We start from the raw sequence: 26,748 nt of genomic DNA on the forward strand, positions 1-26,748 counted from the left end.
GCGGCTCATTCTGCTGTGGCGACCCCTGATTAATAAAGGGCCGAAAACAAAATAAATAAATATATATATATATATATATATATATATATATATATATATATATATATATATATATATATATATATATATATATATATATATATATATATATATATATATATACTCACACACAGTTAAAGTCATAATTATTAAAAATTTCCTTGCTCTGTTAAACATAATTTGGGAAATATTCAAAAATATTATTTTAAAAAATATTCAAAGGGGGCCTAATTATTCTGACTTCAACTGTTCAGGGCTTCAGAGACAAATTTTTGCAAAAACTCAGAGCTGAGGACAAATTCTGGTTTTATAAATAAAAATTATACAAGTATGTATATAGTTATGTATTTTATTTTAAGTATATATATATATATATATATATATATATATATATATATATATATATATATATATATATATATATATATATATATATATATATATATATAAAAGTCAGAATTATTAGCCCCCGTTTATTTTCCCCCATTTTCTGTTTAATGACACATGTAATAAATAACAGATTTCTAAACATAATAGTTTTAATAACTCATTTCTATTAACTGCTTTATTTCATCTTTGCCATGATGACAGCAAATAATATTTGACTAGATATTTTCAAGAAACTAGTATTCAACTTAAAGTGCAGTATAAAGGCTTAACTAGAATATTCTTACTAGGATACCTTAATTAAGATAACTAAGTTAGCGTAATTAGGCAAATTATTTTGTGTTGATAATTTGTTCTGTAGACTCTCGAAAAAATAAATAGCTTAAAGGGGCTAATTATTTTGACTTTAAAATTTATCAAAAAAATTTAAACTGCTTTTATTTTAGCTGAAATAAAACAAATAAGACTTTTTAATAAGATAAAATACATACTGTGAAAATTTCCCTGCTCTGTTAAACATCATTTGGAAAATATTTTTAAAATAAATTCAAAGGGGGGCTAATATTTCTGACTTCAGCTGTTTATAGTAAAGACATTTTTTTGCTCAACCATCACCTACAATCCACCTCACCCAAGCCTCGTTTTGTCTCCACTCTATCACAGTTAACCCGGCAACGGAAACCTCTAGCTTTGAGATGTGTAAGTGTAACCTCTCCAACCACTTCCTCCCAGTTCCCCTCCCGTCTGTGACCCACATGTTCTGGAGTGCAGGGTCAAGCCCCAGAGATCAGAGACACAGAGGAGAAAGAGAAAGACAGAGAGCTGCCCCAGTCCTCCCTCCACCCCTGTTTATCCCTCTGTACCCCTCCTAACTCTCTCTCTCATCCTCCACTGAATCTCTCTCTCCGGGTAACAAAAGCAGGCCGGGGCAAGAGAAGACCCCCTCTGCACATGAGTGTGAGAGGCATGAGCGACAGAGCAGAAATACCAGCCCACAGACTCCTCCACAGCCACCATTCAAATCAGCCAGAGAACGATGGACGGATGGAGGGAAAGAGGGAGAAAACACACAATGAAATGCTCTGTATTTCATTGGGAGAACTATAAGAGGGGGGAAAAAGAAAAGAGAGGAGGAGAAAGAGGAGAAAATGAATAATAGGAACAGGAAAGAGCCTGCGAATGGAAATGAGGACAGCACATTCAGGGAAGACTTGGGGGGGGAGAAATGGATAGATAGAAAAAAGAAACTGAAGGAGGGAAAGAGAGAGAGAGGGAGAGAGAGGTTTGCTGAGCTCTGCAGGTTCACCTAATGTGTAGATCTGAAGAGATTTGCAAAGACATTTTTATTCATCTATGATTAAAGTCTCTCTCCCTTGCGCTCGCGCTCTGACAGGAGGTTTGTTATGTTTTGTTTGTTTTTTTTCTCCTCCTCTACATACACAGAAATATTCCCTCATTGCTTTTCCTGCCTGTTCTCACGTGCATGCAAATTAAGTTTACACACGTAAAAACCGGATGCAGGGGTTTGCGCACACACCTAATCGTTCAGTCTTAACACCGGCACAGTAACTTTACATGAGGATGAGACATCAGATTCAGTGATAAGGATGCACATACAGCTGAGTGCACTGGGGTAAACACACATTTCTGCTTACATTAATACACATGGAGACCACAGGTGCTTGGGCCTGCAGATCCTCAAGGCAGCACAGCCTGACTAACTAGCATACTGATAAAATACTCTTTATTTTCCTAAAGATAAACATATATTACATCACATAAACATATATCGATCAAATACCCAAGAAGGAAATACATACATTAAAAAACAAACAAACAAACAAATAAATAAATAAATGAAAAACTAGTACTGGGCTAAGATTAATCACCCATTATAATACAAGTACACTCTTCCAAAGAACCCATAATATTTTATTCTAAAGAATATTTCATTTAAATAATGTCATTTTACCAATTTAATAATTAGTCATTGGAATCAGAATGTAAAAACATATATCCTAAATTAATAAAAAAAAAATAATAAAGCTGTTTGGACAGACATATGTGTAGGTATAGTGTATAGACCGTCATATTGGGGGGATATAAACACACCCAGTTTTTTTTTTTTTTCAATTTAACAACATAAAAACGGTGGACCAATTGGAGCAGTTTTCAGACCGACCGCAACTTGACGTAGAAGTGCAGTCCCCCTGCCCACCGAATTGATTGACAGCTGCGTATTAACATGTCTCCATAGTAATGCTTATAATCATATCAACAACACCAGACGTGAGCAAAGCAACCGGTAATAAAAGGTCTGTTTAATTTGCTAGGATCGTCAATCATTAAATGTGATTGAGTTTTACAAGTTTAAAATATATTAACACAGTGCATGTTTGTAATGAATTACAGCGATTTACTTTAGGTTTACTTCATCACTACAGTCGCGAGTCAGAACAATTATAAAAGAAGACGCTTCAATCCCGGTTTGTGGACGTTAAATCAGGCAGGGTTCGAAATTACCTTTTTTACTTGGTAGCACCGGTGCTCCCAACTTCAAATATTTAGGAGCACCAAAAAATTTTTAGGAGCATCAGAAAAAATTTAGGAGCACCCACCAAAAATGAATGAGCACCGCTGCAAATTGTTTTTAAAGGGATTTATTGTATTTTAAAACAACATTAATAGGACTGACAAAAACCAGAAACTACTATCTAACTAATGCTGCGAAGACATTGATATTTGTGTGCAATAATTCCAAAACGAATGTCTAATAATTAGGCCATAGAATATTAATGATGATAAAAAATGACAAAAATAGTAACAATGAATTCCATTTCTCATTATGATACTGCCTTGAATGTGCATGAATGTAGGTTATCTGCTATAAAATGTCTGTTACTTTATGAAAAATAATTGTATAGTTTGCATCAAACAAAAATGAAGCATTGCAGTAAGAAATATTTATTTTGTACTGCTGTTTTTATATGCATGTCAATTTAATAAATAATATTTCTGCTACAAAACAAACAAAAGAATATAATAAATCATTCAATTCAATGATGAAAGCTGCAAAGCAGTCATCAGTAAATAAATAAAAAAATAATATACACCTCAAACAAGAATAGACAAAAGAAAGTAAGTAAAGTCTCACTTCTATCACTCTTTAAAAGTTTTGGCTTCAGTTTGTGTCAATTTAAAGGTTCAGTCTGAGATGATCTTCATTTTTCTGTGTTAGTGGAAAAGCTGGCGAGTCAGCCGACCCAATTTATGAGCAGGCAGAGCAGGATTCTTGCGCTAACCATCGGCGCAATACCGCTCTTTGTTATGAGCCGCAGTTTCAGTGTAAACTTCGTAAAGGCGAGCTTCTTTGGCGATGATATGTACAGTATTAGATTTGACTTTTAGCGGACATTTGCGCTGAACACGCAGTGAATGCGACGCATGAAGATTCGGGCGCCTTCTCCAAGAGGCACGTACTCGATTGATCTCAGCTGGCGGATCATTATTCACCACGTGACGTGTCATAATCGCTCTCATCTGCGCCTCAACTTTAGGTGGGGTTTGCAAACCTGTGTGCTTTAAGTTTTTACTCTTCAGCCGTTTGCATTTCCCGTGGTCATAAAAGCTCCTTCCCTGTCATCTGACAGCGGAATACCTTGTTGGAATGACAGCTAATATGAATCAATATAGCGGCAGGGAAGAGCGATTCAGCACGTTTTTACAAAAAATCAAAACAGGTTGCATTAATGCGCCCAAATATATTATGAGGTCGCATAGATTAATTTTCGGGCGCATATGCGACCAAAATGGTCGCAATTTCGAGCCCTGTCAGGTTTATTTTGTACATTAACATAACAGATATCCATACAACAAAGGCTATTAACCTGTATCCTGTAACATTTGTGCTGTCTGTGTGCGCGTGTCTACGATGTGTGTCTGCGTGAACTTTGTAACGATATTGTGTGTGACTCATCGTTGCAACTCCATAATAAATGCATCAAATATTCATTGGTAAAGTTCTTAATGTAATATTTCTCACAAACGTTATGTGAGATCAGCTTCTTTCATGTCTGTCTGTTGTCTGACGCAGCCGAGGGAGGAGATTAAGGCACGCTGACAGGCACGTGGAAACGGTGGGCGTGAAAGGCTAGCCTTAAAAACACAGTTCACAAAAATTGCTACTTGATTGTTAGAGCTATAAAATAGATACTTGTGAAAGTTATATTAAATAATCTGATGGGTGATTTGAGCTGAAACTTTAGACACATTCTGGAGACACAATTGACCTATATTAAATCTGGATAAAGGGGTAACCTATGTGCCCTTTAAAATGTTTCTGTTTTATGCTGTTTATAATTGTTTAAATTGGACAAAATAAGAAACGGCGAACAGCTTTTTTAGATGTCCAAAAGATTTAGCTCATAAAGGGAAGAAAGTTCAAGAAACTGGCTGATAATTCAATACATCCTAATTCAATATATCCATGTGTATGAATTTATTTTAAACACAAAATTCATTTGACACCACACCACCAATAAAGACAGGCCAAGCTTTGTGTATAAATATGTTGATATGTTATATACAAATCAGATACAAACACCACCACACTTATAGAAAATCCAGGAGAATATAAATAATGTAACCTGCCATGTAATCACTGCAATGAAATCTCTGTCTTGTTTCGCAATAATCCATGTATTTACTGGCATTTTGGAGGAATAAACAACATGAACATTAAGATGCGCAGCAGCAGTGAATGTTTGTTGATGGGAAGTTCATCGACTGAACAAAAAAAATCCAACTCTTACAACAAAACTAGATTGTTATTATTGTGGAGCACTTTCCCCCCTCCCCAAATGAATGAATAATAATGTAGACCATGCGTCCATGCTTTTGTATGCTTTCATCAGTTTTTTCGTCATGTCTGTAAGATATCCGCATGGGGAAAAACTAAAGTTATTTATAATAAACATGTTTTTGAACCCCCATAGTAAAGTGTATAATGTGTTCAACTCTTTGTTAATAAATGCTAAAGTTAATGAATACTGATAAACTGTAATAAATACTGTGACGTGTAAACTATGGTGCATCGCGATGGTGTAACGTTAGCGTAGAAAGCTGAAGCCTATTGAATAATTTGTTTATTACTACAGTTGTGTCGTACTACAGAAACTGTATCATTACTATGACAGTTTAATTCAAGTAATTAGTATGCTTACAAACACTATAGTATTTACTATAGCATTTTTCATGTAATGTAATAGCTTATACAGTATACCGCCTCGATGACAGGCAAATATATTTTACTTAAGTAGAAAACTCAGCCCTCTTCATGATACAAGGATCATGCCCAGCATAAGAGGTTATTTTCTATGAATACATTTCCTTTTAAATATGGTGTAAACCGCAAAAATATGGACTTTCGCTGTTTCCCAATTCCAAGAACGCAGAGAACGAACTTGAATTCTGGTGAAGACCGGTCTTGCCGGAAGGGGGAGGAGTTATCGGGCGCACATGTTGGATTACTTTATGTTGTATGCAGGGCCGGCGCGTCTATAGAGGCGACCTTGGCGGCCGCCTAGGGCGGCAGTATAGAGAGGGCGGCCTCCGCAACACTGCCCTTACCACCCACGTCCTCAGTTATGTCCGCGACACCTCCATCTTCACCCACGTCCTCAGATATATTCGCGCATAGGCGACAGAATAGAGGGCAGCGTCAGCGACACCTCCCTCTCTCCCTCAGCACCTGCGCGTCCTCAGTTATTTCCGCACATAGGGTGGCAGAATAGAGGTCCGCGACACCCGCGCTTCCTCAGCTATTTCCGCGCATAGGGCGGCAGAATAGAGAGAGCAGCGTCGGCGACACCTCACTCCATCCCTCAGCACCCGCGCGTCCTCAGTTATATCTGCGCATAGGGCAGCAGAATAAAGGTCCGCGACACCTCACTTCATTTTCATAACCGGTCACTTTCGTTTTCACATTGGGGTTGAGGGCGGCATGATCGTCCTCTGCCTAGAGCAGCAGTTCAGCTTGCTGGTTGTATGGTGAAAGAAAAATCCTCCTACGAGAGTTATTAAAGCACCTCCCGATGGTGAATGCGGTTATACTCATGGCAGGTATTATTTGATAGTTTGGTCATTTATTTTACTGATTTGGCAAATGTCAATCAGTAAACGGTTTGAATTTCCGCTTAGTTGAAAAAAACATTAGTGCTTCAATCTGGGACGACACTACATTTATACTATGCTATTGAGTGTGTAAGTGCATTTTTTAACCTCCTGTCCTCCATCTAAATTTCACGTGTCACCAGAACCACGTGATTAAAAACAACCTAGAGATGTTGCACAATCAGCTAAAATGTTGTTAATATTGTTTTTCTGTATGGACGATATATATTGTATAACCAAAAATTATTAAGGTCAAGGCCATGTGTTGTGTGATTACTTGATATATTGATTATTGCCTACTAAAACAACCTTCGGCTTTGTCTCTACTTTGTTAGGGATAGCCTCTGGGGTAAGAATTGCCAATTACTCGGGCATATGTCCTTTACACAGCAGATGTTACCTTTACTGTAAAAAATGCTGTGTTCCATGCACTCAATCTGTTTGGAGACAACATGAACAAATTAAGTTTACTCATGTGAAGAATTTTAGGTGGATTGAACATAAAGAAATTAAGTTTTCCAGCCCAAAAATCTCATGAATTGTGTTGTTTCAGCTCATTTTAATTAAATAGTTTGAACAAGACGTCCCACATTTTTTAAGTGCTCCAGCCACAATCCAGAACTAAGAGTACAACCTTGAGTGCTGGGAAACATCCACACTATTTACACACACATCGGCTAATTTATCCAATACTGCATGTATTTGGGGAGAAACCGGAGCAAACCCATGCAGAACACACAAACCCCATACAGAAAGGGCTTCTAGTCCACCCTGGGACTCGAGCCAGCAACCGTACTGCTGTGAGGCAACCGTGCTAACCTCTCCGCTAATTATACACTACAAATATTCATTCAATATTAAAGCAACAAATCTTAATTTAAAAAGCACACTGTTTAAAACAAAAACAATAGTCACGTTTAAAGATATTATAAGTATATTTGTCTAAAAATATCTCATACAATTGGCACTGACAAAAAAGTTTTGTGTGTAGTATTTTTCTCTGTTTAACTATGTTTTGTGTCTATATATTGAAACTAGGGTTGTAACAATATACCGGTATGACGGTTTACCACGATTTGAATGTGCACGATTATCATACCATGAACAATTGCATATCAACGGTTTTAACCCTTAAAGACCGAGACAGCCGGCAGCGGCTAAAAATAAGTATTGCTCTTAAATGTTTAATAACTTTTGATCCGCTGATCCGATTCATACAATTCAAAGATTGGCATAAAGAAGAGAATCTTAGCTTTCCAGTGCTGTATCACATAACATTCGCGGACTTTCAGAGGCTCCGGAATCAGTGCGGTTACGTCATCAACATTTGACAACGCTGATTTGACAAAGAAACGCTCGTCACTGTGTCTCCGGACAAACCAGACATGATATATTGATGCATTGTCCCTCCTCCATGCCCAGATTGGTTCAAACTCGCTATATCACAACCAATAAGCATAGGTTTCGCTTTTGTTTGTGGACCAAGCTTTTTGAACAACACGGAATGAGAGATAGGCATACATTTATGCGCGGCTAAATAAAACGCCAAAAAAAAGAAAAGTTTTGCACGAAATAATTCTCATACTAAGTACTTTTGCATGCACAGCAGCACAGAAACATGACAAAACAGTGACACAGCAAAGACGAACTGCTGCTCTTGCTGTTTTCAAAAGACGCAAATGAAGATGCAGCTGTTTGTCTGCATTGCAGACAACCATATCCAAATCCATATCCACAGACAACCATATCCATTCTGGCACATAAAACCTAAGGATGTTCCATATTGAATCTAGTTTCGTTATGTAACTATTTATAGTATAGTAAATATTTATATCTATTTTTTACTGAGGATTTGCACCATGTTTATTTGGACTTTGACACATTATTTATTATTTTCTTATTTTTTTATTTGTTCATTAAGTGGTGTTGTTTATAGTAACTAAAAATATATTATTTGGAAAAAGTCAAATTTGCTTCACTGTTCTATTATTTTGTAACTTTTGTAACATACCGTATACCGCGAAACCGTCAAACCGTGGTATTGTTTTAGACGATTATCATACCGTAAAAAATTCATACCGTTACAACCCTAATTGAAACATAATATATTTAAACAAATGAGAAAAAAAGAGAAAAAAAAGTCACAAATAAATATTAATTACAATACTTTGATGGCCATAGATCATTTATAACTAAGAGCATTTATTTAAATGATATTATGTCTTAAATGTGCACAGCTGGGAATGTAAATATTTGAAAAATTTGGATACAGTATGGACCAATACACAAAACACATTTGCAGCCAATCTGCAGTGAGGGATGTGCCTAGCAACTACAGAGTTTTTAAAGAAAGAATCATCAGTCAGCCTTGGCCATGAATGAAAGCAGCGCCACAAACCAAAAGAAAATGGCATATTTTAATGATTACTGCTGCTCAAAATAATCAATTATTGTCACGTTTCGGTCTGTACCATTCAGCAAGATCTGAAAAAACATTTAAATACTAAAGACTTTAATGAGTTAAAACAAATCAAGCAAAATAGAGCCTATTAAATTTAGATTATGATAATATTACACCTTTTACTTCTTACTGAATCCTTCTTTAATGTAGCATTTTTTGTGGTTTAAAAAGTTTAAATAGGAAGAACTGAAGAAGAATTATATCTCCATAATGGCTGAACAAACAAGTAACTGATGAAATCACGACACAAGTAAAAACCAGGATACCCGCTCTAAGCCAAATGTCAAATTGCCTGACTTTTGCCAGACTAAAAAGTTGAATAGAAAAAACAGCTGTTGTGCTGTGCAGCAAATTAAGTGATTCTGTAAGTGCAAATTTTAATGCAAATCTTAGATTATTAAATCTTATTGATGTTGATATCCTGCAAATTTTGGTCACACTGTAAAAATCTGTAAACTAATCTGTAAACTAATCGTTTTCTGTGTTTTGTGGTTTGTTTTTTCATTTACTTATCCTTTTGTATTGGATTATTGGATCTTGTTCTTTTATCCAATAACTTTTGGTGTTGAACAGTTGAAAAGTGACTTTCACTAACATGTTTAATATATATAGTCTGGGCTGGTGTTGAAAATTACTGTAATAACATAGTAATAAACTGCCATTACCCTTTTTGTTATTTTACAGACTTAACTGTCTTTATAATATTTCTTATACAATATTTTGTTTCAAGCTATGACCTAGAGAAAAACCAATATAAAATTCCCTGTCTTTTAATGTCTGGAATAGAACATAACCTTTCAAAATATTGCATGATCATGGAAACCCTGAAAAACACTATTTTCTGGTATTTTTGGTGCTTTCGAATGACAACATTAGACAAAAACATTTAGTGCAGTGTTTCTCAACCACTTTCCTGGAGGACCACCAGCTTTGTGCTTTTTCCATGTCTCTTTATTAAACACACCTGATTCAGATCATCAGTTCATTAAAAGACTGAAAGGTGCTGTATGTAAGTTTTTGACTCTTTTAAGGCATAAAAACACCATAGTATGTTTGCAGATATTTAAGAACTCTTGTTAATCTGAAATAAATGCTGAAGTCAGATATTTTGCTTTGAAAATGTCTCTCAAAGTACGCATGCGCGAAATGCGACAGTAACGCCTCTGAAATGAAATGCAGATTCATAGTTCGACATTAGGTGGTTATGAATTTGCAAATAATATAAATGTTATGAACATTAGGTAAACAGGTTACATTGTAACCCCATGTCCTAACAACACGCTACGTGACGAGATGCAGCAATAAGCAATTATTACAAACACTACAGAAATTCAAATACAGTCATTCAGAAGCACAGAATAGTACACTTACTGCACTCCAATGAAATGGTAAGGTTAATAATCTAAATAAATACATATAAAACATTTTTAACATTACTAAATGTTAGGGATGTAACGGTATTGTAAATACCGTCATACCGCAATATTATTTTTTTCGATATTACCGAAGTCGCATGACTCGGTAAAACTATAGGTCTTCTGAGAAAATTTGCTCAGGCGAATGAAGCGAACGGGATGTAGCGAAAACTACAATTGCCATCAGCCCATGCTTGACCATCATCCCTTGCGGTCTGTTGTCGCTACAGATCCAGTAATGCGGAAATGGAGTGTGCTGCTAGAAGCGGGGATGAAAAGAGCTGGAAAACTCTAAAGCAGGTCGCACACCAGAAGCGGCGCTCGGCAGCGCGCCGCGCAGCGCCACGCAGCGCCATGTATTTTAGAATTCTAAACATAGGTTTCTATCAGGATACACACACCGGCGCCGCATGTCGGCGGCGCCCGGCGACGGCTCAGGACGCAGTTCATTTTTCAGCCGCGCCACAGAGCGCCATCTGATTAGTTTCATGTTAAATATCATTTGAATGTGCGCGTCTGGTGTGTGATACTTATAAACTGTCATGTACATCTGAAAACGGAAGCGGGGCTGCAGACGTTCGCCCCTCTGATTGGGGCTTTTCCTGAATATTAAGTAGCCTAACACGCACAGTTCAGTCCTGCATCTTCTCCGTGTAAGTTCAGACTTCGCAAGTTTGATCAAGGCTGCAGTCTCTTCTTTTCAGTTTGATATGGAAAAGCAGATTATACCGAGGACACGGGTAAATCTTCAAAGGGAACGGTGTACTTTATAACTTCATTCACATCACCCTGGCTTCGTTGTTTCACTTTCTCAACAATAAAATGTAAACATGATTTAAGGAACTGCCTATTTTCATTTTAATATTAGCAACTTAGACAGCAGACATGTTGAGGTGTCGTGCTGCATAAGATGAGCGTCATTTTCACTGTGTGGATATTTATAACAAAACGGAGCCGATAAAAACACTGCCTCCTTTCAATTTCAGTGAAAATACGAAACACAGCCTCTCTTTTGCTGAGTATCAGTTTTAAGAATCGATAATGGCCATTTTAAAAGTATAACATACAATAAGTTTATACATTATAGGAAATAAAGGCAAGCGATCAGTCAATATACAGAATGTACGTGGTTACATTAATCATTAACTTATCTTTGCGCTCAGCCAAAACACGTTACCTGAGAACAAGTAATAGATTCCACTGACCAAAGTCAGGGAATATGTCGTTAGATAAAGACAACAAGATGAATGAAATATCACGTTTAATAAATACAGTGAGATTAGATCCAGCGGGAGATGCTTGATGAGAAGTCCGACTAGCAGAGCTCTCATCTGGGTAGATGGGCTGAGTGTGATTAAATGTTGAATGTGATGAGTTTTCAACAATACTAAATTGAAACTTTATTTTTTTACATGGTTTAATATTTTTTTGTTATTAAAATTGAAGTTCCTGTTTCAAAGCTTACAGATAGATGGCTAATTTGTATGTCATTGACACTTTTGGCACTTTTTTGGAGTATTTTCATAAGTTTTGTTTTTTCCTGTAAATGATTCAATAAATACCGTACCGTGACATTCATACCGAGGTATTACCGTACCGTGAAATTCTGATACCGTTACATCCCTACTAAATGTACATGCTGAATCAATAATATCTGTTGGCTTGCACTGAGTGACAGTTCTAAAGTTCAATTTAAAACTTACTTTAATTTTATTTTCAAGATCTGAGGTGAACTATCTGTTGCTGCTTTCAGTAGTATGGCAATAAACGTCATTTAAAATGGCGTTCAAACTCACATTATTATCATTTAACACTGAATAAAGCACATGAGGTGTACCTAGGGTTATCACTGTAAGTTTTCTGTTGTTCAGCTGCAAGAAATAGAAGCAGTTTCTAAAATATAAATTTCAATTATAATCAATTGTTGATTAGACAAAAACGCCCTTTAATATGGAAAATATTCCTTCTATTGTCTGCTTTTATTTAGAAGACGATGTAAATCAGCCTATGTTGGTATCGTTAATCTTGCGACTTGCTCTTGCGTTTTGAACCAGAACTGCAATACCTAGTTCAACCACTGGGTGTCAAACTTACCTACTGCACCTTGAAAAATCTGCTATGGGTGTGACAGACAAAGGAGACATCCAAAACATGAACATGATTGAGAAACACTGATTTAGTGCGACTTTAAACTTTTAAAATCCTTACCTGTATTCACAAAACTACTCTGCGCGAGGTTCAGCTGGATGCTCTGATCTTCATCTTGTCTCCCCTTGCCCAGAATCATCCAGTTCTCCAGTCCATCAGAGTCTGAATCAGAGTCTGTATCCGAGTCCAAATCCTCCACAAAAGGAGGTTCAGATTCAGAAGAGGATTGTTCTAAATCAGAATCCAGCACCACAACATCATCTGGAGAGCTCCTTCCTGCTTGAACCTGAGGCGGAGAAGGTGAACGGAAGCGACTGGGCTGTGACTTCCTTTTACAATGTTTTAATGACTGAACTTTATTAGCACACACACTCTCATCATCCTCTGTGCTGTCTGACACTGTAAAAGAATCTGGCCCTGAGTCAATCACGATAACATCTACAGGTGGAGCAGGAGGCATGGTTTCCGGCTGAAGTTGAGTTTGTGGGACCAATGGTTGGACTTTGCTTGATTCCTCATGGTTTTCCTGGAACTCTGCGTTGTAGTGCAGCTGGGAATAAAGCCGGAATTCCAACTCGCTGTCCGAATCAGACAAACCTGATGAGTCTTCTTCATCCCTGTACAGCTCGTCCTCATGGTCGTACCGTTCCTGAAACCCTGAGAACATCTCAAGGAGAGCCCTAAATGGAAAACAAACATGATCGTGAGTTATTTAGAGGCCGTAACGTTTAGTATAGGTCAAAACTAGGTATCCCATTTTGGTGCTTCTTGCATCAAGTTACATTTACAAATATGATACTATGTACATAAGTATATTAAATGTAAAGAAATGTCTACTTAAGTGTTTTAAATAACCATATAGGTTATTTAGTCTGACCTGCAAAACATACGTAATATAAAAACAAAAGAAACCATTCTAAATCTTTTTAAATTATTAAATAAGGCTGGGTCAATAAAACGGTATCAGTATTTACGGACCGAACACTATTGTCAATAAAAAAATCTTTATTTACAATTTTATCGTCAATAAAAAAAGTTTGGTATGAAGGCCATAGTTTTATCAAATGTGTCTGTTGAGCGCACACCTTGGAAGGAATCCCAATAAGCTTAGGGTTATTTCCACAGCTTGCGCACAAAAATAGGGAGCGACGCACACATGGTTAGAAAGTGGTGAACACATGACGCACTCGCATTTTCCAGGTGCACCTAGTTGAAAACATCTCAATTTTCCAGAATGTCATCGAGAGATGCCAGGGAAGCACAAGTGCAAATCGCATTAAAAATAGTGAAGGAATCTACGCGCCTCACACTTTTCACATGCTTTTAGACACAATATGTGAACCCAAATACGACATCGCCACCTCAGGTCACAACAACAACACACACAAAAATTGTGCAAAAAGTGTCTAGCAACAGTGAGGAGATTGTAAGTAAAAACAGATGTAATGATGTCGCCAGAGTGGCTTTTTGATTTCTTATCTTGTGCATCCCAGCCACTAGCTCCCTATCTGAAAGATTTTTTTTTAGCATAGGGGTATCGTAGTTATTCAACTTCACAATTGGCATTGTTGCAATATGCATTTGAATAATGGTGGTTAGTTACTTTACTTGAAAGCTCAGGTTTTATTATTATATTTTTTTGTTTACAGAGTATGAGGTTTATTGTAATTATTATTATAGACATTTTGTTGATCTAATTTCAACTTTGCTCTGATTGTTCATCATTTACACTTTTTTTAGTGTTTACATTTTGCTAACAACTGGGATACACTGTTAAAATATTGGGCGCCACTGCCACAAAATTCCTAATAAAATATCCCAACCGCAAGTTAACCTAATTATTTTTACAAATTTAAATGAACTGAACATAAAACAATTAGGTGTACCCCATAAGAATTGTGTTTATTCATCTTATTTTAAATAAGTAGTTTGAACAAGCAGCAAAAATCCTTTTTTTTTTTGTTTTTTTGAATGTATGACACCTGTTTGGAAAATTACAATTAAATTTGGATTTTGGGAATACACTTTAATTCTCAATTAGTGATTTATTGTGTTGCTAAATATTCAATATTCTTGTTGTAAACTTGCCAAATAAATAAATGTATAAATTAAAATAAATGTGTATGATAAAAATTAAACATTTTAATGCAACAAAAATGTTTTTGCTGCATATTTATTGTTTTGATGCTCTTTGAACATTTATAAATTATAATTAATATTAAATAGAATAATAAGCATAAATATCTATTCCTTATTGATTGACTGACTGATATTTTATTCATTCATTAATTTTCTTTTTGACTTAGTCCCTTTATTAATTAGGGGTCGTCACAGCAGAATGAACCACAAACTTATCCAGCACGTTTTATGCAGCAGATGCCCTTCCAGCAGCAACCCATCACTAGGAAGCACCCATACACTCATTCACACACACTATGAACAATTTAGATTACCCAATTCACCTGTAGTAGCACATGCCTTTAAACTTGTGTGGGGGAAACCGGAGCACCCAGAGGAAACCCACACGCCGCCCACTAATATTTTATCTTATTCAAAAATAATATTAATAACAATGTTTTATTTTAAAATTTTTGCAAAGTAAAACATTTTAAATCCTAAATCAATTCATGATTTATTATTAACTATTTTCACATCATTGCACACTATACACGCGTCATTTAAAGCCCACTGTAAACTCAACAGCCTTAAAAATCGCAAATGCTTAAAATTTTTTCTTTACTTGAATCTGCAATTACAAATGATTGAGAGAAGTAGAAATAACATATAAAAAGAAACTACAATACACCTTTATATATTTTTAATGAACACATTTCGAGAGCAAGTTAAAGTAATGGTATTATGTAATGAATTACAGTGAGCACTTAAATGCTTTCACTTTAGTCCTCTTAAGAGTATGACAAAGCTTACACGCTTTTTTCAGCAACAGGGCTGCCCAATTTATTGTAGATTTATCATTATCAAAATAATAGCATATGCGCCAAGATTTTGTGTTGCATAAATAAGTTGTTTATCCAAATTTGGCCAATCAAATGGGGTCGTACTACATTTAAACCTGCTGTTATGCTGACCATTGTGTTTTCTCAATGTTTGCACCTTCACAGTTTTTATTAGCCTATAAGATAATTGATTATCTAATTATGATTATTACATTAATAAACATAAATAAAATTTGTCAAGAGACATGTTATAATCACAAACAAAATCACTATAAGAATATTCAACAAAAATAACGCATGATGCATATATTTACTATATCTTGCTGAAATAGTCTGCATGATACAAAAACATCTGCAGATTTATTTGGGAACTCTACATTTATTATAATTATTTTATGCAGTATATATAAAAGCTAAAGAAAAAAAAGACTAGGAACTAAACACAAATGTATTTTACTTACTCTCCAAAAAACATAAAAAAAAACAAAGATTAACAATACACAATATTGTTCTCATCATATGTTCAACACTGAGGTAAAGTTGGTTTTATTTTCACATATTAATATGTGTTATAATAACTTATATACTCTATATAACTGTCCCCTAATTGTTTACCCAGCTAAGTACTTTGAATATTCTATCTGAAATCGCATGCAAGTATGACTTTAAAACAACATGAAAACTATTTAATTGAATGTAAACAATGATGTATTTTAAAAGTTATTGGCTGCTAATCTGATTTTCCTATTCAGAATTTAATAATACTTTTCTGAAATTATATTAAGGAACATTTCAGAATATGCAAATATAAAACCAACTTAATTATTTACTTAACTTTATTTAATATGTTCAACCACCATAAATGCTAATCAAACTTACAAACAAATGCTCTAGAGCTTTCGTGACACACTTGAACAGCTTATATGAGACCAATTTAAAACAGTATAACGTACATACACTACAGTCCCTCGAAAGTGATGTTTACATGTATAACGTGGCCATAAAATACATGATCTCTGTTTACAAAGCAAAGTAATATGACATAAACATAACGTTTAGTTTGGTCACTGTCAGATTATTTTACGAGTATTCGAGGACAAATATTTTGACATACTAGTATAACAATAACATTTTTATCTGTTTGTTTGTTTGCATATTTGCACAAAAGCATGTAGTTGAAATGGAGACTGTTTGACAACACCACATTAGTCCTAGACAGAGATTTGTGTCCTCAAATCCATAAAAACAATTCTAAAAAACATAAACTCATCTGATTTAACACATAAACAACACCACAGTGAATTGACACTATGCTAACTGAAAAGCTAAAGCACCCAATAAAAACCAACAACGCCAGACCATCCGCAACACTAAATATCTGCATAAAACCAGCAAGTCAACAAAACACTTGTCCTTCAACAACATTAAATGTACGCGGATATATATTTTACACGAATCTGACAAGCATGTGTTAGCTTCAGTGCTAGAAGTGCTGCTCGGAGACCCACGTGTGTTCACGTACACATGGACGCCGGCTGAGACGCATTACTACTACACGGACACGGCGTCGTTTAAAAACATTTATAACCTCAGCTACATCAAATGGCACGTTTGAACAGGTTTACTACCAGACTGATTAAAAATCTGACCTGTTTATAAATTCCGATTTGCAACACGGGACACTACTGGCTTCCGGACTCCACAGGAACATGAAATGGTTGGCCAACTATTCGTCATCCCTGGGAAAAATGAACTAAATTTAGCACAAGCATCGAAAATTAGTGACTCTGAATATGAGGATTGTTTTAAAAAACTACAACTATGTCTGATCGTGGTGTTAATAGGAGAGCATTTGGAATATGAATTGTTCTTACTTGTATTTTCTTTTATACAAGATAGAATAAGAGCCAGTGGTCCCTGAAATGTAACCTACTGTAGGCATGAGAAAATTTTACAGAGTAGATAAAAAATTTACTAAATTTGATTCATTGTCATGAACATTGATAGACGTTTAGCTTATTTTGCAATTAATAGCCTAATAATAATAATGTTTTGTCACTATTGGTTTTTAACAATAGACAATAGTACAAAAAACTTCTTAAAAACAAAACAAGAATGATATAATTATGTACATAGAAATAGAAATAAATATGTGACCAGAAAATATAAGAACATAACATTGTTTCCTAACAAATATGAAATATGAGAACAAGTGCTCATATATTAAAATACATATTATGTGTATTGTAACTTTTTTCAGCTCCTTCACTGTTACAAAAAAAAAAAAACTTTTTAAACATATTTCAAACAATAATTTCATGACATATCAAAAGACTTAATGTAACCCCTCAACTTTCATCTCACATTTAGGTGAAGGAATAAGGAGTAAAGTTAAAAGGTAAGGATCTTTTTTTATTACACTAACCTGAGTTTTACCCTTAAAAGTAATTTATGTAAAATAGATTTACCCTCTATAGCATTTTATTGTTTCAAATTATTTAAAACAATAATTCAAAACTCTGCTTTCTATATAAAATAAATATATTAAATTTAATTTGATGCATCTCTATGTTCCCAACTTTTAAGTTCACATCTGAAATAAAAAGCCAACATTGTTACTTCTTGTAGAAGTATGTGGTTTAATTGAAATTTCATTCATTTATTAATCTTCTTTTTGGCTTATTCCCTTTATTAATCTGGGGTCGCCACAGTGGATTGAACCACCAACTTATTCAGCATATGTTTTGCGCAGCGGATGCCCTTCCAGCCTAACCCAACACTGGGAAACACCCATACACTTTTGCATTCACACACATACACTACGGCCAATTTATTCATTCATTCATTTTCTTGTCGACTTAGTCCCTTTATTAATCCGGGATCACCACAGCGGAAAGAACCGCCAATTTATCCAGCAAGTTTTTACGCAGCGGATGCCCTTCCAGCCGCAACCCATCTCTGGGAAACATCCACACACACATTCACACACACACACTTATACACTACGGACAATTTAGTCTACCGCATGTCTTTGGACTGTGGGGGAAACCGGAGCACCCGGAGGAAACCCACACGAAGGCAGGGAGAACATGCAAACTCCACACAGAATCGCCGACTGAGCCGAAGTTCGAACCAGCAACCCAGCGACCTTCTTGCTGTGAGGCGACAGCACTACCTACTGCGCCACTGCCTCGCCCACAGCCAATTTACATTATTTAATTTATATACTGCATGTCTTTGGAATGTGGAGGAAACCAGAGCACTTGGAGGAAACCCATGCGAATACAGGGAGAGCATGCAAACCCCACACAGAAATGCTAACTGACACAGCCAAGGCTTGAACCAGCGACCTTCTTGCTGTGAGGCGATTGTACTACCCACTGTGCCACTGTGACGCCTTATATTATATTATATTATATTATATTATATTATATTATATTATATTATATTATATTATATTATATTATATTATATTATATTATATTATATTATATTATATTGTTATTTTAAATGTTATATTTTTACTTTTTTTTATATATATATTTTATCATGCAAGTTGTGGTGATAGTAGTTACCCAAGACTTGAGCTGCCATTTAAAGATGCTGGCCTTTGACTTGAGATGTGAACTTCTTCCTATCTGTACTGCTGTAATAGAAATAACATGCAAAATGTTCTTTTATCAGTTGCTATGTTTGGTCTCTTCTGAGGTCCACATTTACATATCTTAACAGGCTGCATATCTGTCACAAACATATCTAAATATATATCACACATGCATATTTGTGCTCTTTCTTTCTTTCTTTCTTTCTTTCTTTCCTTCTTTTCTGTCTTTTTCCTGCTTTCTTGATTTTTTTTTGTCGATTTCTTTTTGTGAAATCACAGTCTGCCTTTATCATTTCTATATAACATGAACAGAGCATGCGAATGATGTGGGAATCATGGCATGAATGCCATCTGATTCTGAAGACGTCTCCATGCGTGTCAATGTCAGAAAAGGCCATCAAAGCACTGGATTGTTTTCCTCCAAAAGGTTAAATTTCCTAAATTAAGCCAAAATCCCACCACATATACCATATTTTGGGAGAAAGCTCTAGAAATAGTGATTGCAGCTGGAAAAGGGAATGCCTGGATGCCTGCCGTATTGGCTGTATTTGTTGATCGTTATTACTATTATTGTTTTAAAAGGAAAAAGGGAAGCATCTGTACGTCGGTTAATCTGCACAAATTCAAACCAGTCGGGTGTTGAAGATGGAGTCACAAGCGCGGATGCAGGCTTTCCCCTTCCAATATCTGATTCCACATGGCTGTTCTGCATGAGAAAGATTTTCATTTGGGAAATGAAGCCAAATGGCCACCTTCACCAACCCCTGCATTTATATTGCTGATGTCTCCACAGCCTGCACCTCAGTGTGTTATTCAAGTGTAACATTGACCCATACTGTGCCATGATCAATATTTGAGCATACAATTATCATGACATTGAAAGTTATAAGTCTATTTAGGTGCTATATAAACATAATAGCTTTATTATGGAATCAAGCTACTGTATAGATGTCTGTTCATTTTATAATACGAAGAACCATTGCGCAAAAGTAGAAAAAATACACAAAGTATACCACACAGCAGACAATAATGAAGAAATATTGTTAACGAATTAGTTTGCCTATTTTTTAAGAGCTTGTTCACTTTCTCTCTCTCTTTCTGTCTGTCTTTTCTTTGTTAAAATTCAATCCATACTGTGCTATGATCAATGCTTTGGAATACAATTACCATAGCATTGAAGGTTATAAGTCCACTTGTGTAGCTTTATCATGACGCCAAGCTATATAGATGTCAGGGAATTTCTAATATGAAGAATCATTGCAAAAAAAGTTAATGAAAACACATACATAAAGTGTATCACATAGCAGAAAATAACAATAGGAAATAATCTTAATAAATTAGTTTGATTTTTTTCCCTCTGTCTTTTGTTTGTGCAGATTCAACCCATACTGTGCTATAATTAGTTTTTTTTTTATTTGGGCAACAGTATATTTAAGTGCTATATATAAATAATCAAGCTCTAGATATTTTAATATAATGAATCATTGCACAAAAGTGGAGGAAAAAATACTTAAAGTGCAACGCAGATCAAGAAAATAATGAGTTAATAAGAAATGCTGGTATAATGAATTTGTTCAAAATTTTCCCAAGTGGTTTGTTCCCTTTTTGTCTTTTCTTTGTGCAGAATCAATCCATACCACAATCCATCACTGTGATCAATGTTTTAGCATTTAATTATTATGCCATTGAATGTTATAAGTCTATTTGTGTGCTATATATAAACATAATGGCTCTATTATGGAGTCAAGCTATGCCTGGTGATTTTCTAATATGAAGAATCATTGCACAAAATATATAAAGTTTTTCTTTGTTTCTATGATTAATGTTTGAGCATTCTCTTATCATTTTATTGAAAGTTCTAAGTTATATTTATTTATAGTTATATATAAGTTATATATATTTGGGTGCCGTATACAAACATAATAGCTCTATTATTGAATCAAGCTATGTACAGTTGAAGTCAGAATTATTTGGCCTCCTTTGAATTTTTCTTTCTTTTTTAAATATTTCTCAAATGATGTTTAACAGAGCAAGGAAATTTTCACAATATGTCAGATTTTTTCTTCTGGAGAAAGACTTATTTGTTTTATTTCGGCTAGAATAAATGCGACAAAACTATTAGCCCCTTTAAGCTATTTTTTTCCCATAGTCTACAAAACAAACCATCATTATACAGTACAATGACTTGCCTAATTACCCTAACCTGCCTAGTAAACCTAATTAACCTAGTTAAGCCTTTAAATGTCACTTTAAGCCGCATAGAAGTGTCTTAAAAAAATATCTAATAAAATATTATTTACTGTCATCATGGCAAAGACAAAACAAATCAGTTATTAGAAATGAGTTATTAAAACTGTTATGTTTAGAAATGTGTTGAAAAAAATCTTCCCTCCGTTAAACAGAAACTGGGGGAAAATAAACAGGGGGGCTAATAATTCTGACTTCAACTGTATTTTAAAATGCAAACATCATTGCACTAAAATACAGAAAAAATATTATATATTAAGTATACTAGATACAATGCTAAATAGTGGATTACAAAGAATTATCTGTAATTATTTAATTTGTCTATTGTTTTACCAGGATTGTTCCTCCTTTGTCTTTTTATTGTGCAAATTCAATATATCAGAGCCTTTGTTTCTGACGGTTTATTATACAAAGTGATGTCATTCGCCTGTTTGATTGTGTTTCTTTTTGAGGGTCCACTTAGAACATCAAGGCACAGTTTGACCCCAGCATGTCGCTACACGTCACACGATCTGGAACAAAACATTGTGTGAAGAAAGCCATGTCCTCTTTGTGTGGTCTGGTGTCGTGCCAAGTGTTGACAATTCTAGAAATGGCACTATTTCCTGCTGGGGCTTGAGGTTCACTTCTTCTGTAGACATTTTCACAGTTGTTATCAGGTTAGCTTTAAAAAGCATCATTGTGATAAATCACTCAATTAGATCATTTCCAATATGCTATGTTGCTTAATAAGAATAAAACCTTTTAGAAATTTGGAGTAGTCCATATATGGATTCTGTTAATCAAGTGCCAAAAGTTAGACGAATCATCACCTTAGTAGATTTGTAGGTTCTATCTTCTATCTGACATTTTTGTCTAAATTGATTTATTGACATATTCTTAATAAATGACAACTTATTTACATTAAAGGATGTTTTTTATCAGTTGTTTACATTTTAAGACGTTTTATTTAAAACACAAATATGACACACATTCTGTTTGCTATGGAATGCAAAACTTTTAAGCTTAATATCTCAAAATCATTCAGAACGCAGATAGAACCTTAAAATTCCAAGGGGAGGACATATTTATGCTTTAATAAAAAAAGACAAAAACCCATGTATGTATACCCTCTTCATTTAATAACAGAGCATTGGCTATATGAGGTCTTTAAAATAGGGGAAGGTTCTTTGGAAAAATTGTTTCACATTTCGCATATTTGTAATCAAAAAATAAATAAATAAATGAAAAAAAAGTTTTTGACTTGGATATTAATCAAGCAATTTCTGTTATTTCTGGCATTTCCCATGTTTTTTGCTATTAGAATTATATGTGTAAAGTATTTAAGTGATATAAAACCATTGAGTATCAATATATAAATTTTCTGCCGAGTGCAGTCACTTTAATCTGCAACCAAGCATTGAAATCAACAAACAGTGTAAACATTCAAAACGTAAATTATTATTGGATATATTTTAAATACAGTGTTTGTTTTTGTCGTAGAAACAGTATCGTTAAGCAGAAAATATTTAAGGGATTATATAGGAAACACCCAATGTACTTCAGTAAATATTGAGGGTCAGAGACAGACTGTATAAATATCTTCTGATGCATTTTTAATGTTTGCTGATGAGGCAATTTCGGATTAGCCTATATGTAGATTGTTTCATGGAAGTTTGCGTGTATTGAAGAAAGCATTATTAGTTTTATGGCCCACTTTTCATCATAATACCATTCAGAGACCAAATGAGATGAATAAAAAAAGAGGCGTTGTTAACCTTGTTGATTTGCTCTGTGTATTTGTTTACTTTTTATTGTTTTAATTGTCCGCTTTGACTTGTGCGTCTCGGTCAAAAGCGATTATTTCCGCTTCCAGGAGGGCATCCAAAATTTCCCCTTACCAAAAACTATCCGCGCTTTAATTACTTTATTAATTAAATTAAAGAGGAGACTGAAACGCCACGTTTTGTAATCCTATCACGTAAAGGAGGCATGGGTGGAGCAATGGTGGTAACCGAAAAATGGAAACCTCTTTAAACAATTGTTTGCTCTTTAATGGGCTCTATGCACGGCGGCGCGTGACGCATTTCCGGTAAAATTTAAGACCCCGAGCCTACTTCCGCCGATCGTACAGTACAGTACTACAACAGGACCGCTACTGATAAAAACGAGTAATGTTTTGGACAGTTGTCTTAATGTTTTATGCCATTATAGCCCACTTATATGTTTATGTCAGCTACATAAATATGACATCTAAACGTTTACAAGTGTCATTTCAAAGACGTGAGAACAGTACTTGTAGATACCACTGCTGTGTTCAGCAATGCACAGCGTCAAAAATTGAACTCTTACCTTAGTTTCCACTCGTTTCCAAAAGACAAAGTCGTGCAGAAGAGGTGGGTTGTTGATATTAAACGTGAGAATTTTACAGAAACAGAAAAAAACAAGAGTGTAGTTGACAATTTCAGTCTAGCAAACTGATCGAGGCTTGAGTGCCAACCGGATGCAGACATTTAAAGAAAGGAGCTTTTATGGCAAATAATAGTTTGTTTTCATTGCCTTTGAAGTAAAAAAAAAACTGAACATTAATATACATAAACATTTCTTAAGCTACTTTCTAAGTGCAATTTTTTAATTCAGAATAAAGACCTTTATTTTATTCACTGTACATATAAAATATAATTCACTGTATATAATTTGAAATAAAAATTGTCAAAAAAATGTAACATTTTGAAAAAAAATATTTTATTCAGATAAACAGAAACTTTAGCCCCTTTCACACATACAGACCTTTCCGGAAAATTACCGGCAATTTTCCGGAAAGGTTGTATGTGTGAACAGGTCCTTTTTGAAAAACCGGTAAATTCGTTCTGGCTATTTTCCGGAAAGAGAAGTTGTAACATTACCAGCAATTTGCCGGAATGCTGCGCTGTGTGAATGCAGAAGGAAGATTCCCGTAATAAGCGCGTGCACGTCTAGAACGTGCTGACGTGAGACGTCTGCTTTAGCCAATCACAACAGTCAGACGCATTCACGTGCGCGCGGTTTGTGAGAATAAAAGCCTTTGAATATTTTTCCAGACACATTTAGCTGCTAGAAGTTAGTCAGATCACGTTTATATGTTCTTCTTAATGCCAACTGTGTAAATAATCATCGACGAGATGCTTATGATAAGCCGTTGTTTGTTTACCTTCAAGCTTTGCGTGCGCCTATGAGCGCCTGCACACGTAGTTACATATTATGAACATCTCGACATGCGAAAGTGATCCTGCGAAAGTTGTTCACAATATTGATCATCCACAGAGTTTGTGATGTAGTCAAATGTTTACAAACACATGCGCAGCCGTTTAAAGCTCATTTGTGGTGAATGATGTCAGAATTTACCGGTATTTTCTAATGGATGTGTGAATGCTCTTTTCCGAAAAATTTCCGTAACGTCCTCGCCTGTGTGAACAGCGCTTTTTTGAATATACCGGTAAAGTCGTTCCGGAAATTTTCCAGATATTTACCGGTATCACTGTGTGAAAGGGGCTAATGACATTGAATCAGTTGTTTTCTTGAATCAGGTGCTTTTTCTGTAACTTGTGCATAGAGAGGTATTTGGGCTGATGCGTATTAAATAAATAAATAAATCACCCCTCTGTTTCATAGAACTTAACACATAATTGATCCATTCCAAACAATTGTTCATGTGACAACACACATTACACATTTCAGAGTAATGGGCTGTCTGGAAAAGCAAAGCAACCAAATGTTTGCATATCCCACTCTCAGCCACACAAGAGCAGGAGCTATTAACTAGCAGACGATGGCATGGATCTTCTGACGGATGTCCGCTCCAGGATGAAGTAACATATAAAATTTTCTAGCTCTGAATCTCATAATGTTACCTAGAAAACAGAAACAAGAATATTAATAGGTTTTTAAAGAGTCATTAAAGGCAGATCACTCAAAACTGAAAATTCTATTTCCTCATCCTTCACTTGTTCCAAACCTGTTTTGAGTTTCTTTCTGATGTTTAACACAAACAAAAATACTTTGAAGAAAGCAGGAAACTTGCAACCACTGATATACATAGTAGTTCTTTTTCCTACTATGGAAGTCGATGGTTACAGGTTTTCAGCTTTCTTCAAAATATCTTCTTTTGAAAGGCATCTGCAGCAATATCATCAGATTAAACTACACAGTAAATCATTAATTTAAATTATTTAAAAGTAGCTCCTTTTAGTCACACTTTAAAATAAGGTTTCATTGGTTAATGTATTTACTCACTATTAAAATAACTATTTAATATTTAATAGTTAGCATTGTTAAACTAATTTACTAATGAATAAAAATCCAAAGTCATGCTTGTTAACATTAGCTATTACATTGTGAGATAACAAGCACAATGAATAAGCATTTGTTCATTAACATAAAAAACTAATAAATATTGCAATAGACAAATTGTTGATGTGAAATTAACTAATGACACCTATTGTTTTGGGTCACCCTCCCATTTAATTGCAATGTTATAGACTAATTAGAAAGCATGCTATCTACACTGTTACACTGCATCTGTCATCTCCACTGTTTCAGCAAAAAAATCTCAGCATTGATACAGTGCTATTTGTCTGTTGTGGATGGAACGGCATTGTATTATTTTATTCCTAATATATCTTGCTCAATAATCATGCTTACAAGCTAAGACAGCATCTGTGTTTCTGTAATTATCCGAACTGAACAGTGGTGGTCACTTTAGAACAGTAAAAGTATGAATGGGACAGTTTCACATGTATGCTGTCCTACGTTACTCTCAGCTGGTGAGGAGACACCGATTTCTTCATAGATCTATCGGTAGTAATGAGCTCTCACTGAGATCTTATTCCTGCCCTGTTTTTACCTCACACTTTGAGACAGAATTACGTACACATATGATTATTTTACTTACGTGATAAAGCTGCAGATGGACGGATTGTAAGAGTATTAACGCTAAAGTTAGCTTTCAGGCTAGCTGAACTTACCTTCATAATTGCACAGGTAGGAAGATGCATAAAACTTGAAACCTTTCTCAAGCTTTGCTCTGCGGTGTTGTAGAGCACATCGGGACAAGCATTTGCACATCGTTGACCATAATTTACTCGCAAACAGCGAGTAAATATTGACGACTCTGCCATAATACTGTTTACCTCCGCTTAAAATCACCCAGACCGGAAGCTGGACCGCGGCCTTAGACAAAACGCGGAAGTAATGCGTGCATATAGCCCATAAGTATACTAAAAAGCAACTTATATTTGCTTAGAGCACAAAAAGATATTTGCTTAGACCACAAATGTATTTTCGACCATATTTTTCTTTTAA

The 26,748-nt window shown here is 35.1% G+C and overlaps 1 protein-coding gene and 2 long non-coding RNA genes across 4 annotated transcripts in view; all 3 read right to left on the reverse strand.

Annotated features, from left to right (window-relative positions):
- The window catches only part of zcchc7 (zinc finger, CCHC domain containing 7), a 104,212-nt gene extending 86,902 nt beyond the window's left edge, over positions 1-17,310 (reverse strand). The window contains exons 1-3 of one of the 2 annotated variants that reach the window (XM_087235180.1): positions 16,532-17,090; positions 13,707-13,827; positions 12,682-13,301 (exon numbers count right to left, since the gene is read on the reverse strand). In XM_087235180.1, the coding sequence (XP_087091306.1) occupies positions 12,682-13,301; positions 13,707-13,801 (715 nt within the window). In that variant the 5' untranslated portion in view covers positions 13,802-13,827; positions 16,532-17,090. 2 annotated transcript variants of the gene reach the window in all.
- Positions 6,469-10,502, reverse strand: LOC147846808 (uncharacterized). The gene is made up of 3 exons (XR_015476549.1): positions 9,568-10,502; positions 8,698-9,507; positions 6,469-7,631 (listed from the first exon to the last, which is right to left on the reverse strand). It is a non-coding gene; the product is annotated as an uncharacterized LOC147846808 (long non-coding RNA).
- Positions 17,311-24,131: 6,821 nt separating the features above from the next.
- On the reverse strand, positions 24,132-26,596 carry si:ch211-134c9.2. The gene is given in 3 exon segments (NR_186850.3): positions 24,132-24,172; positions 24,941-25,298; positions 26,412-26,596. It is a non-coding gene; the product is annotated as a si:ch211-134c9.2 (long non-coding RNA).
- Positions 26,597-26,748: the final 152 nt, after the last annotated feature.

This window comes from Danio rerio, chromosome 1, assembly GCF_052040795.2.
Source record: "Danio rerio strain M-AB ecotype USA chromosome 1, GRCz13ab, whole genome shotgun sequence".
In the NCBI taxonomy this organism is placed as follows: Eukaryota; Metazoa; Chordata; class Actinopteri; order Cypriniformes; family Danionidae; genus Danio; species Danio rerio.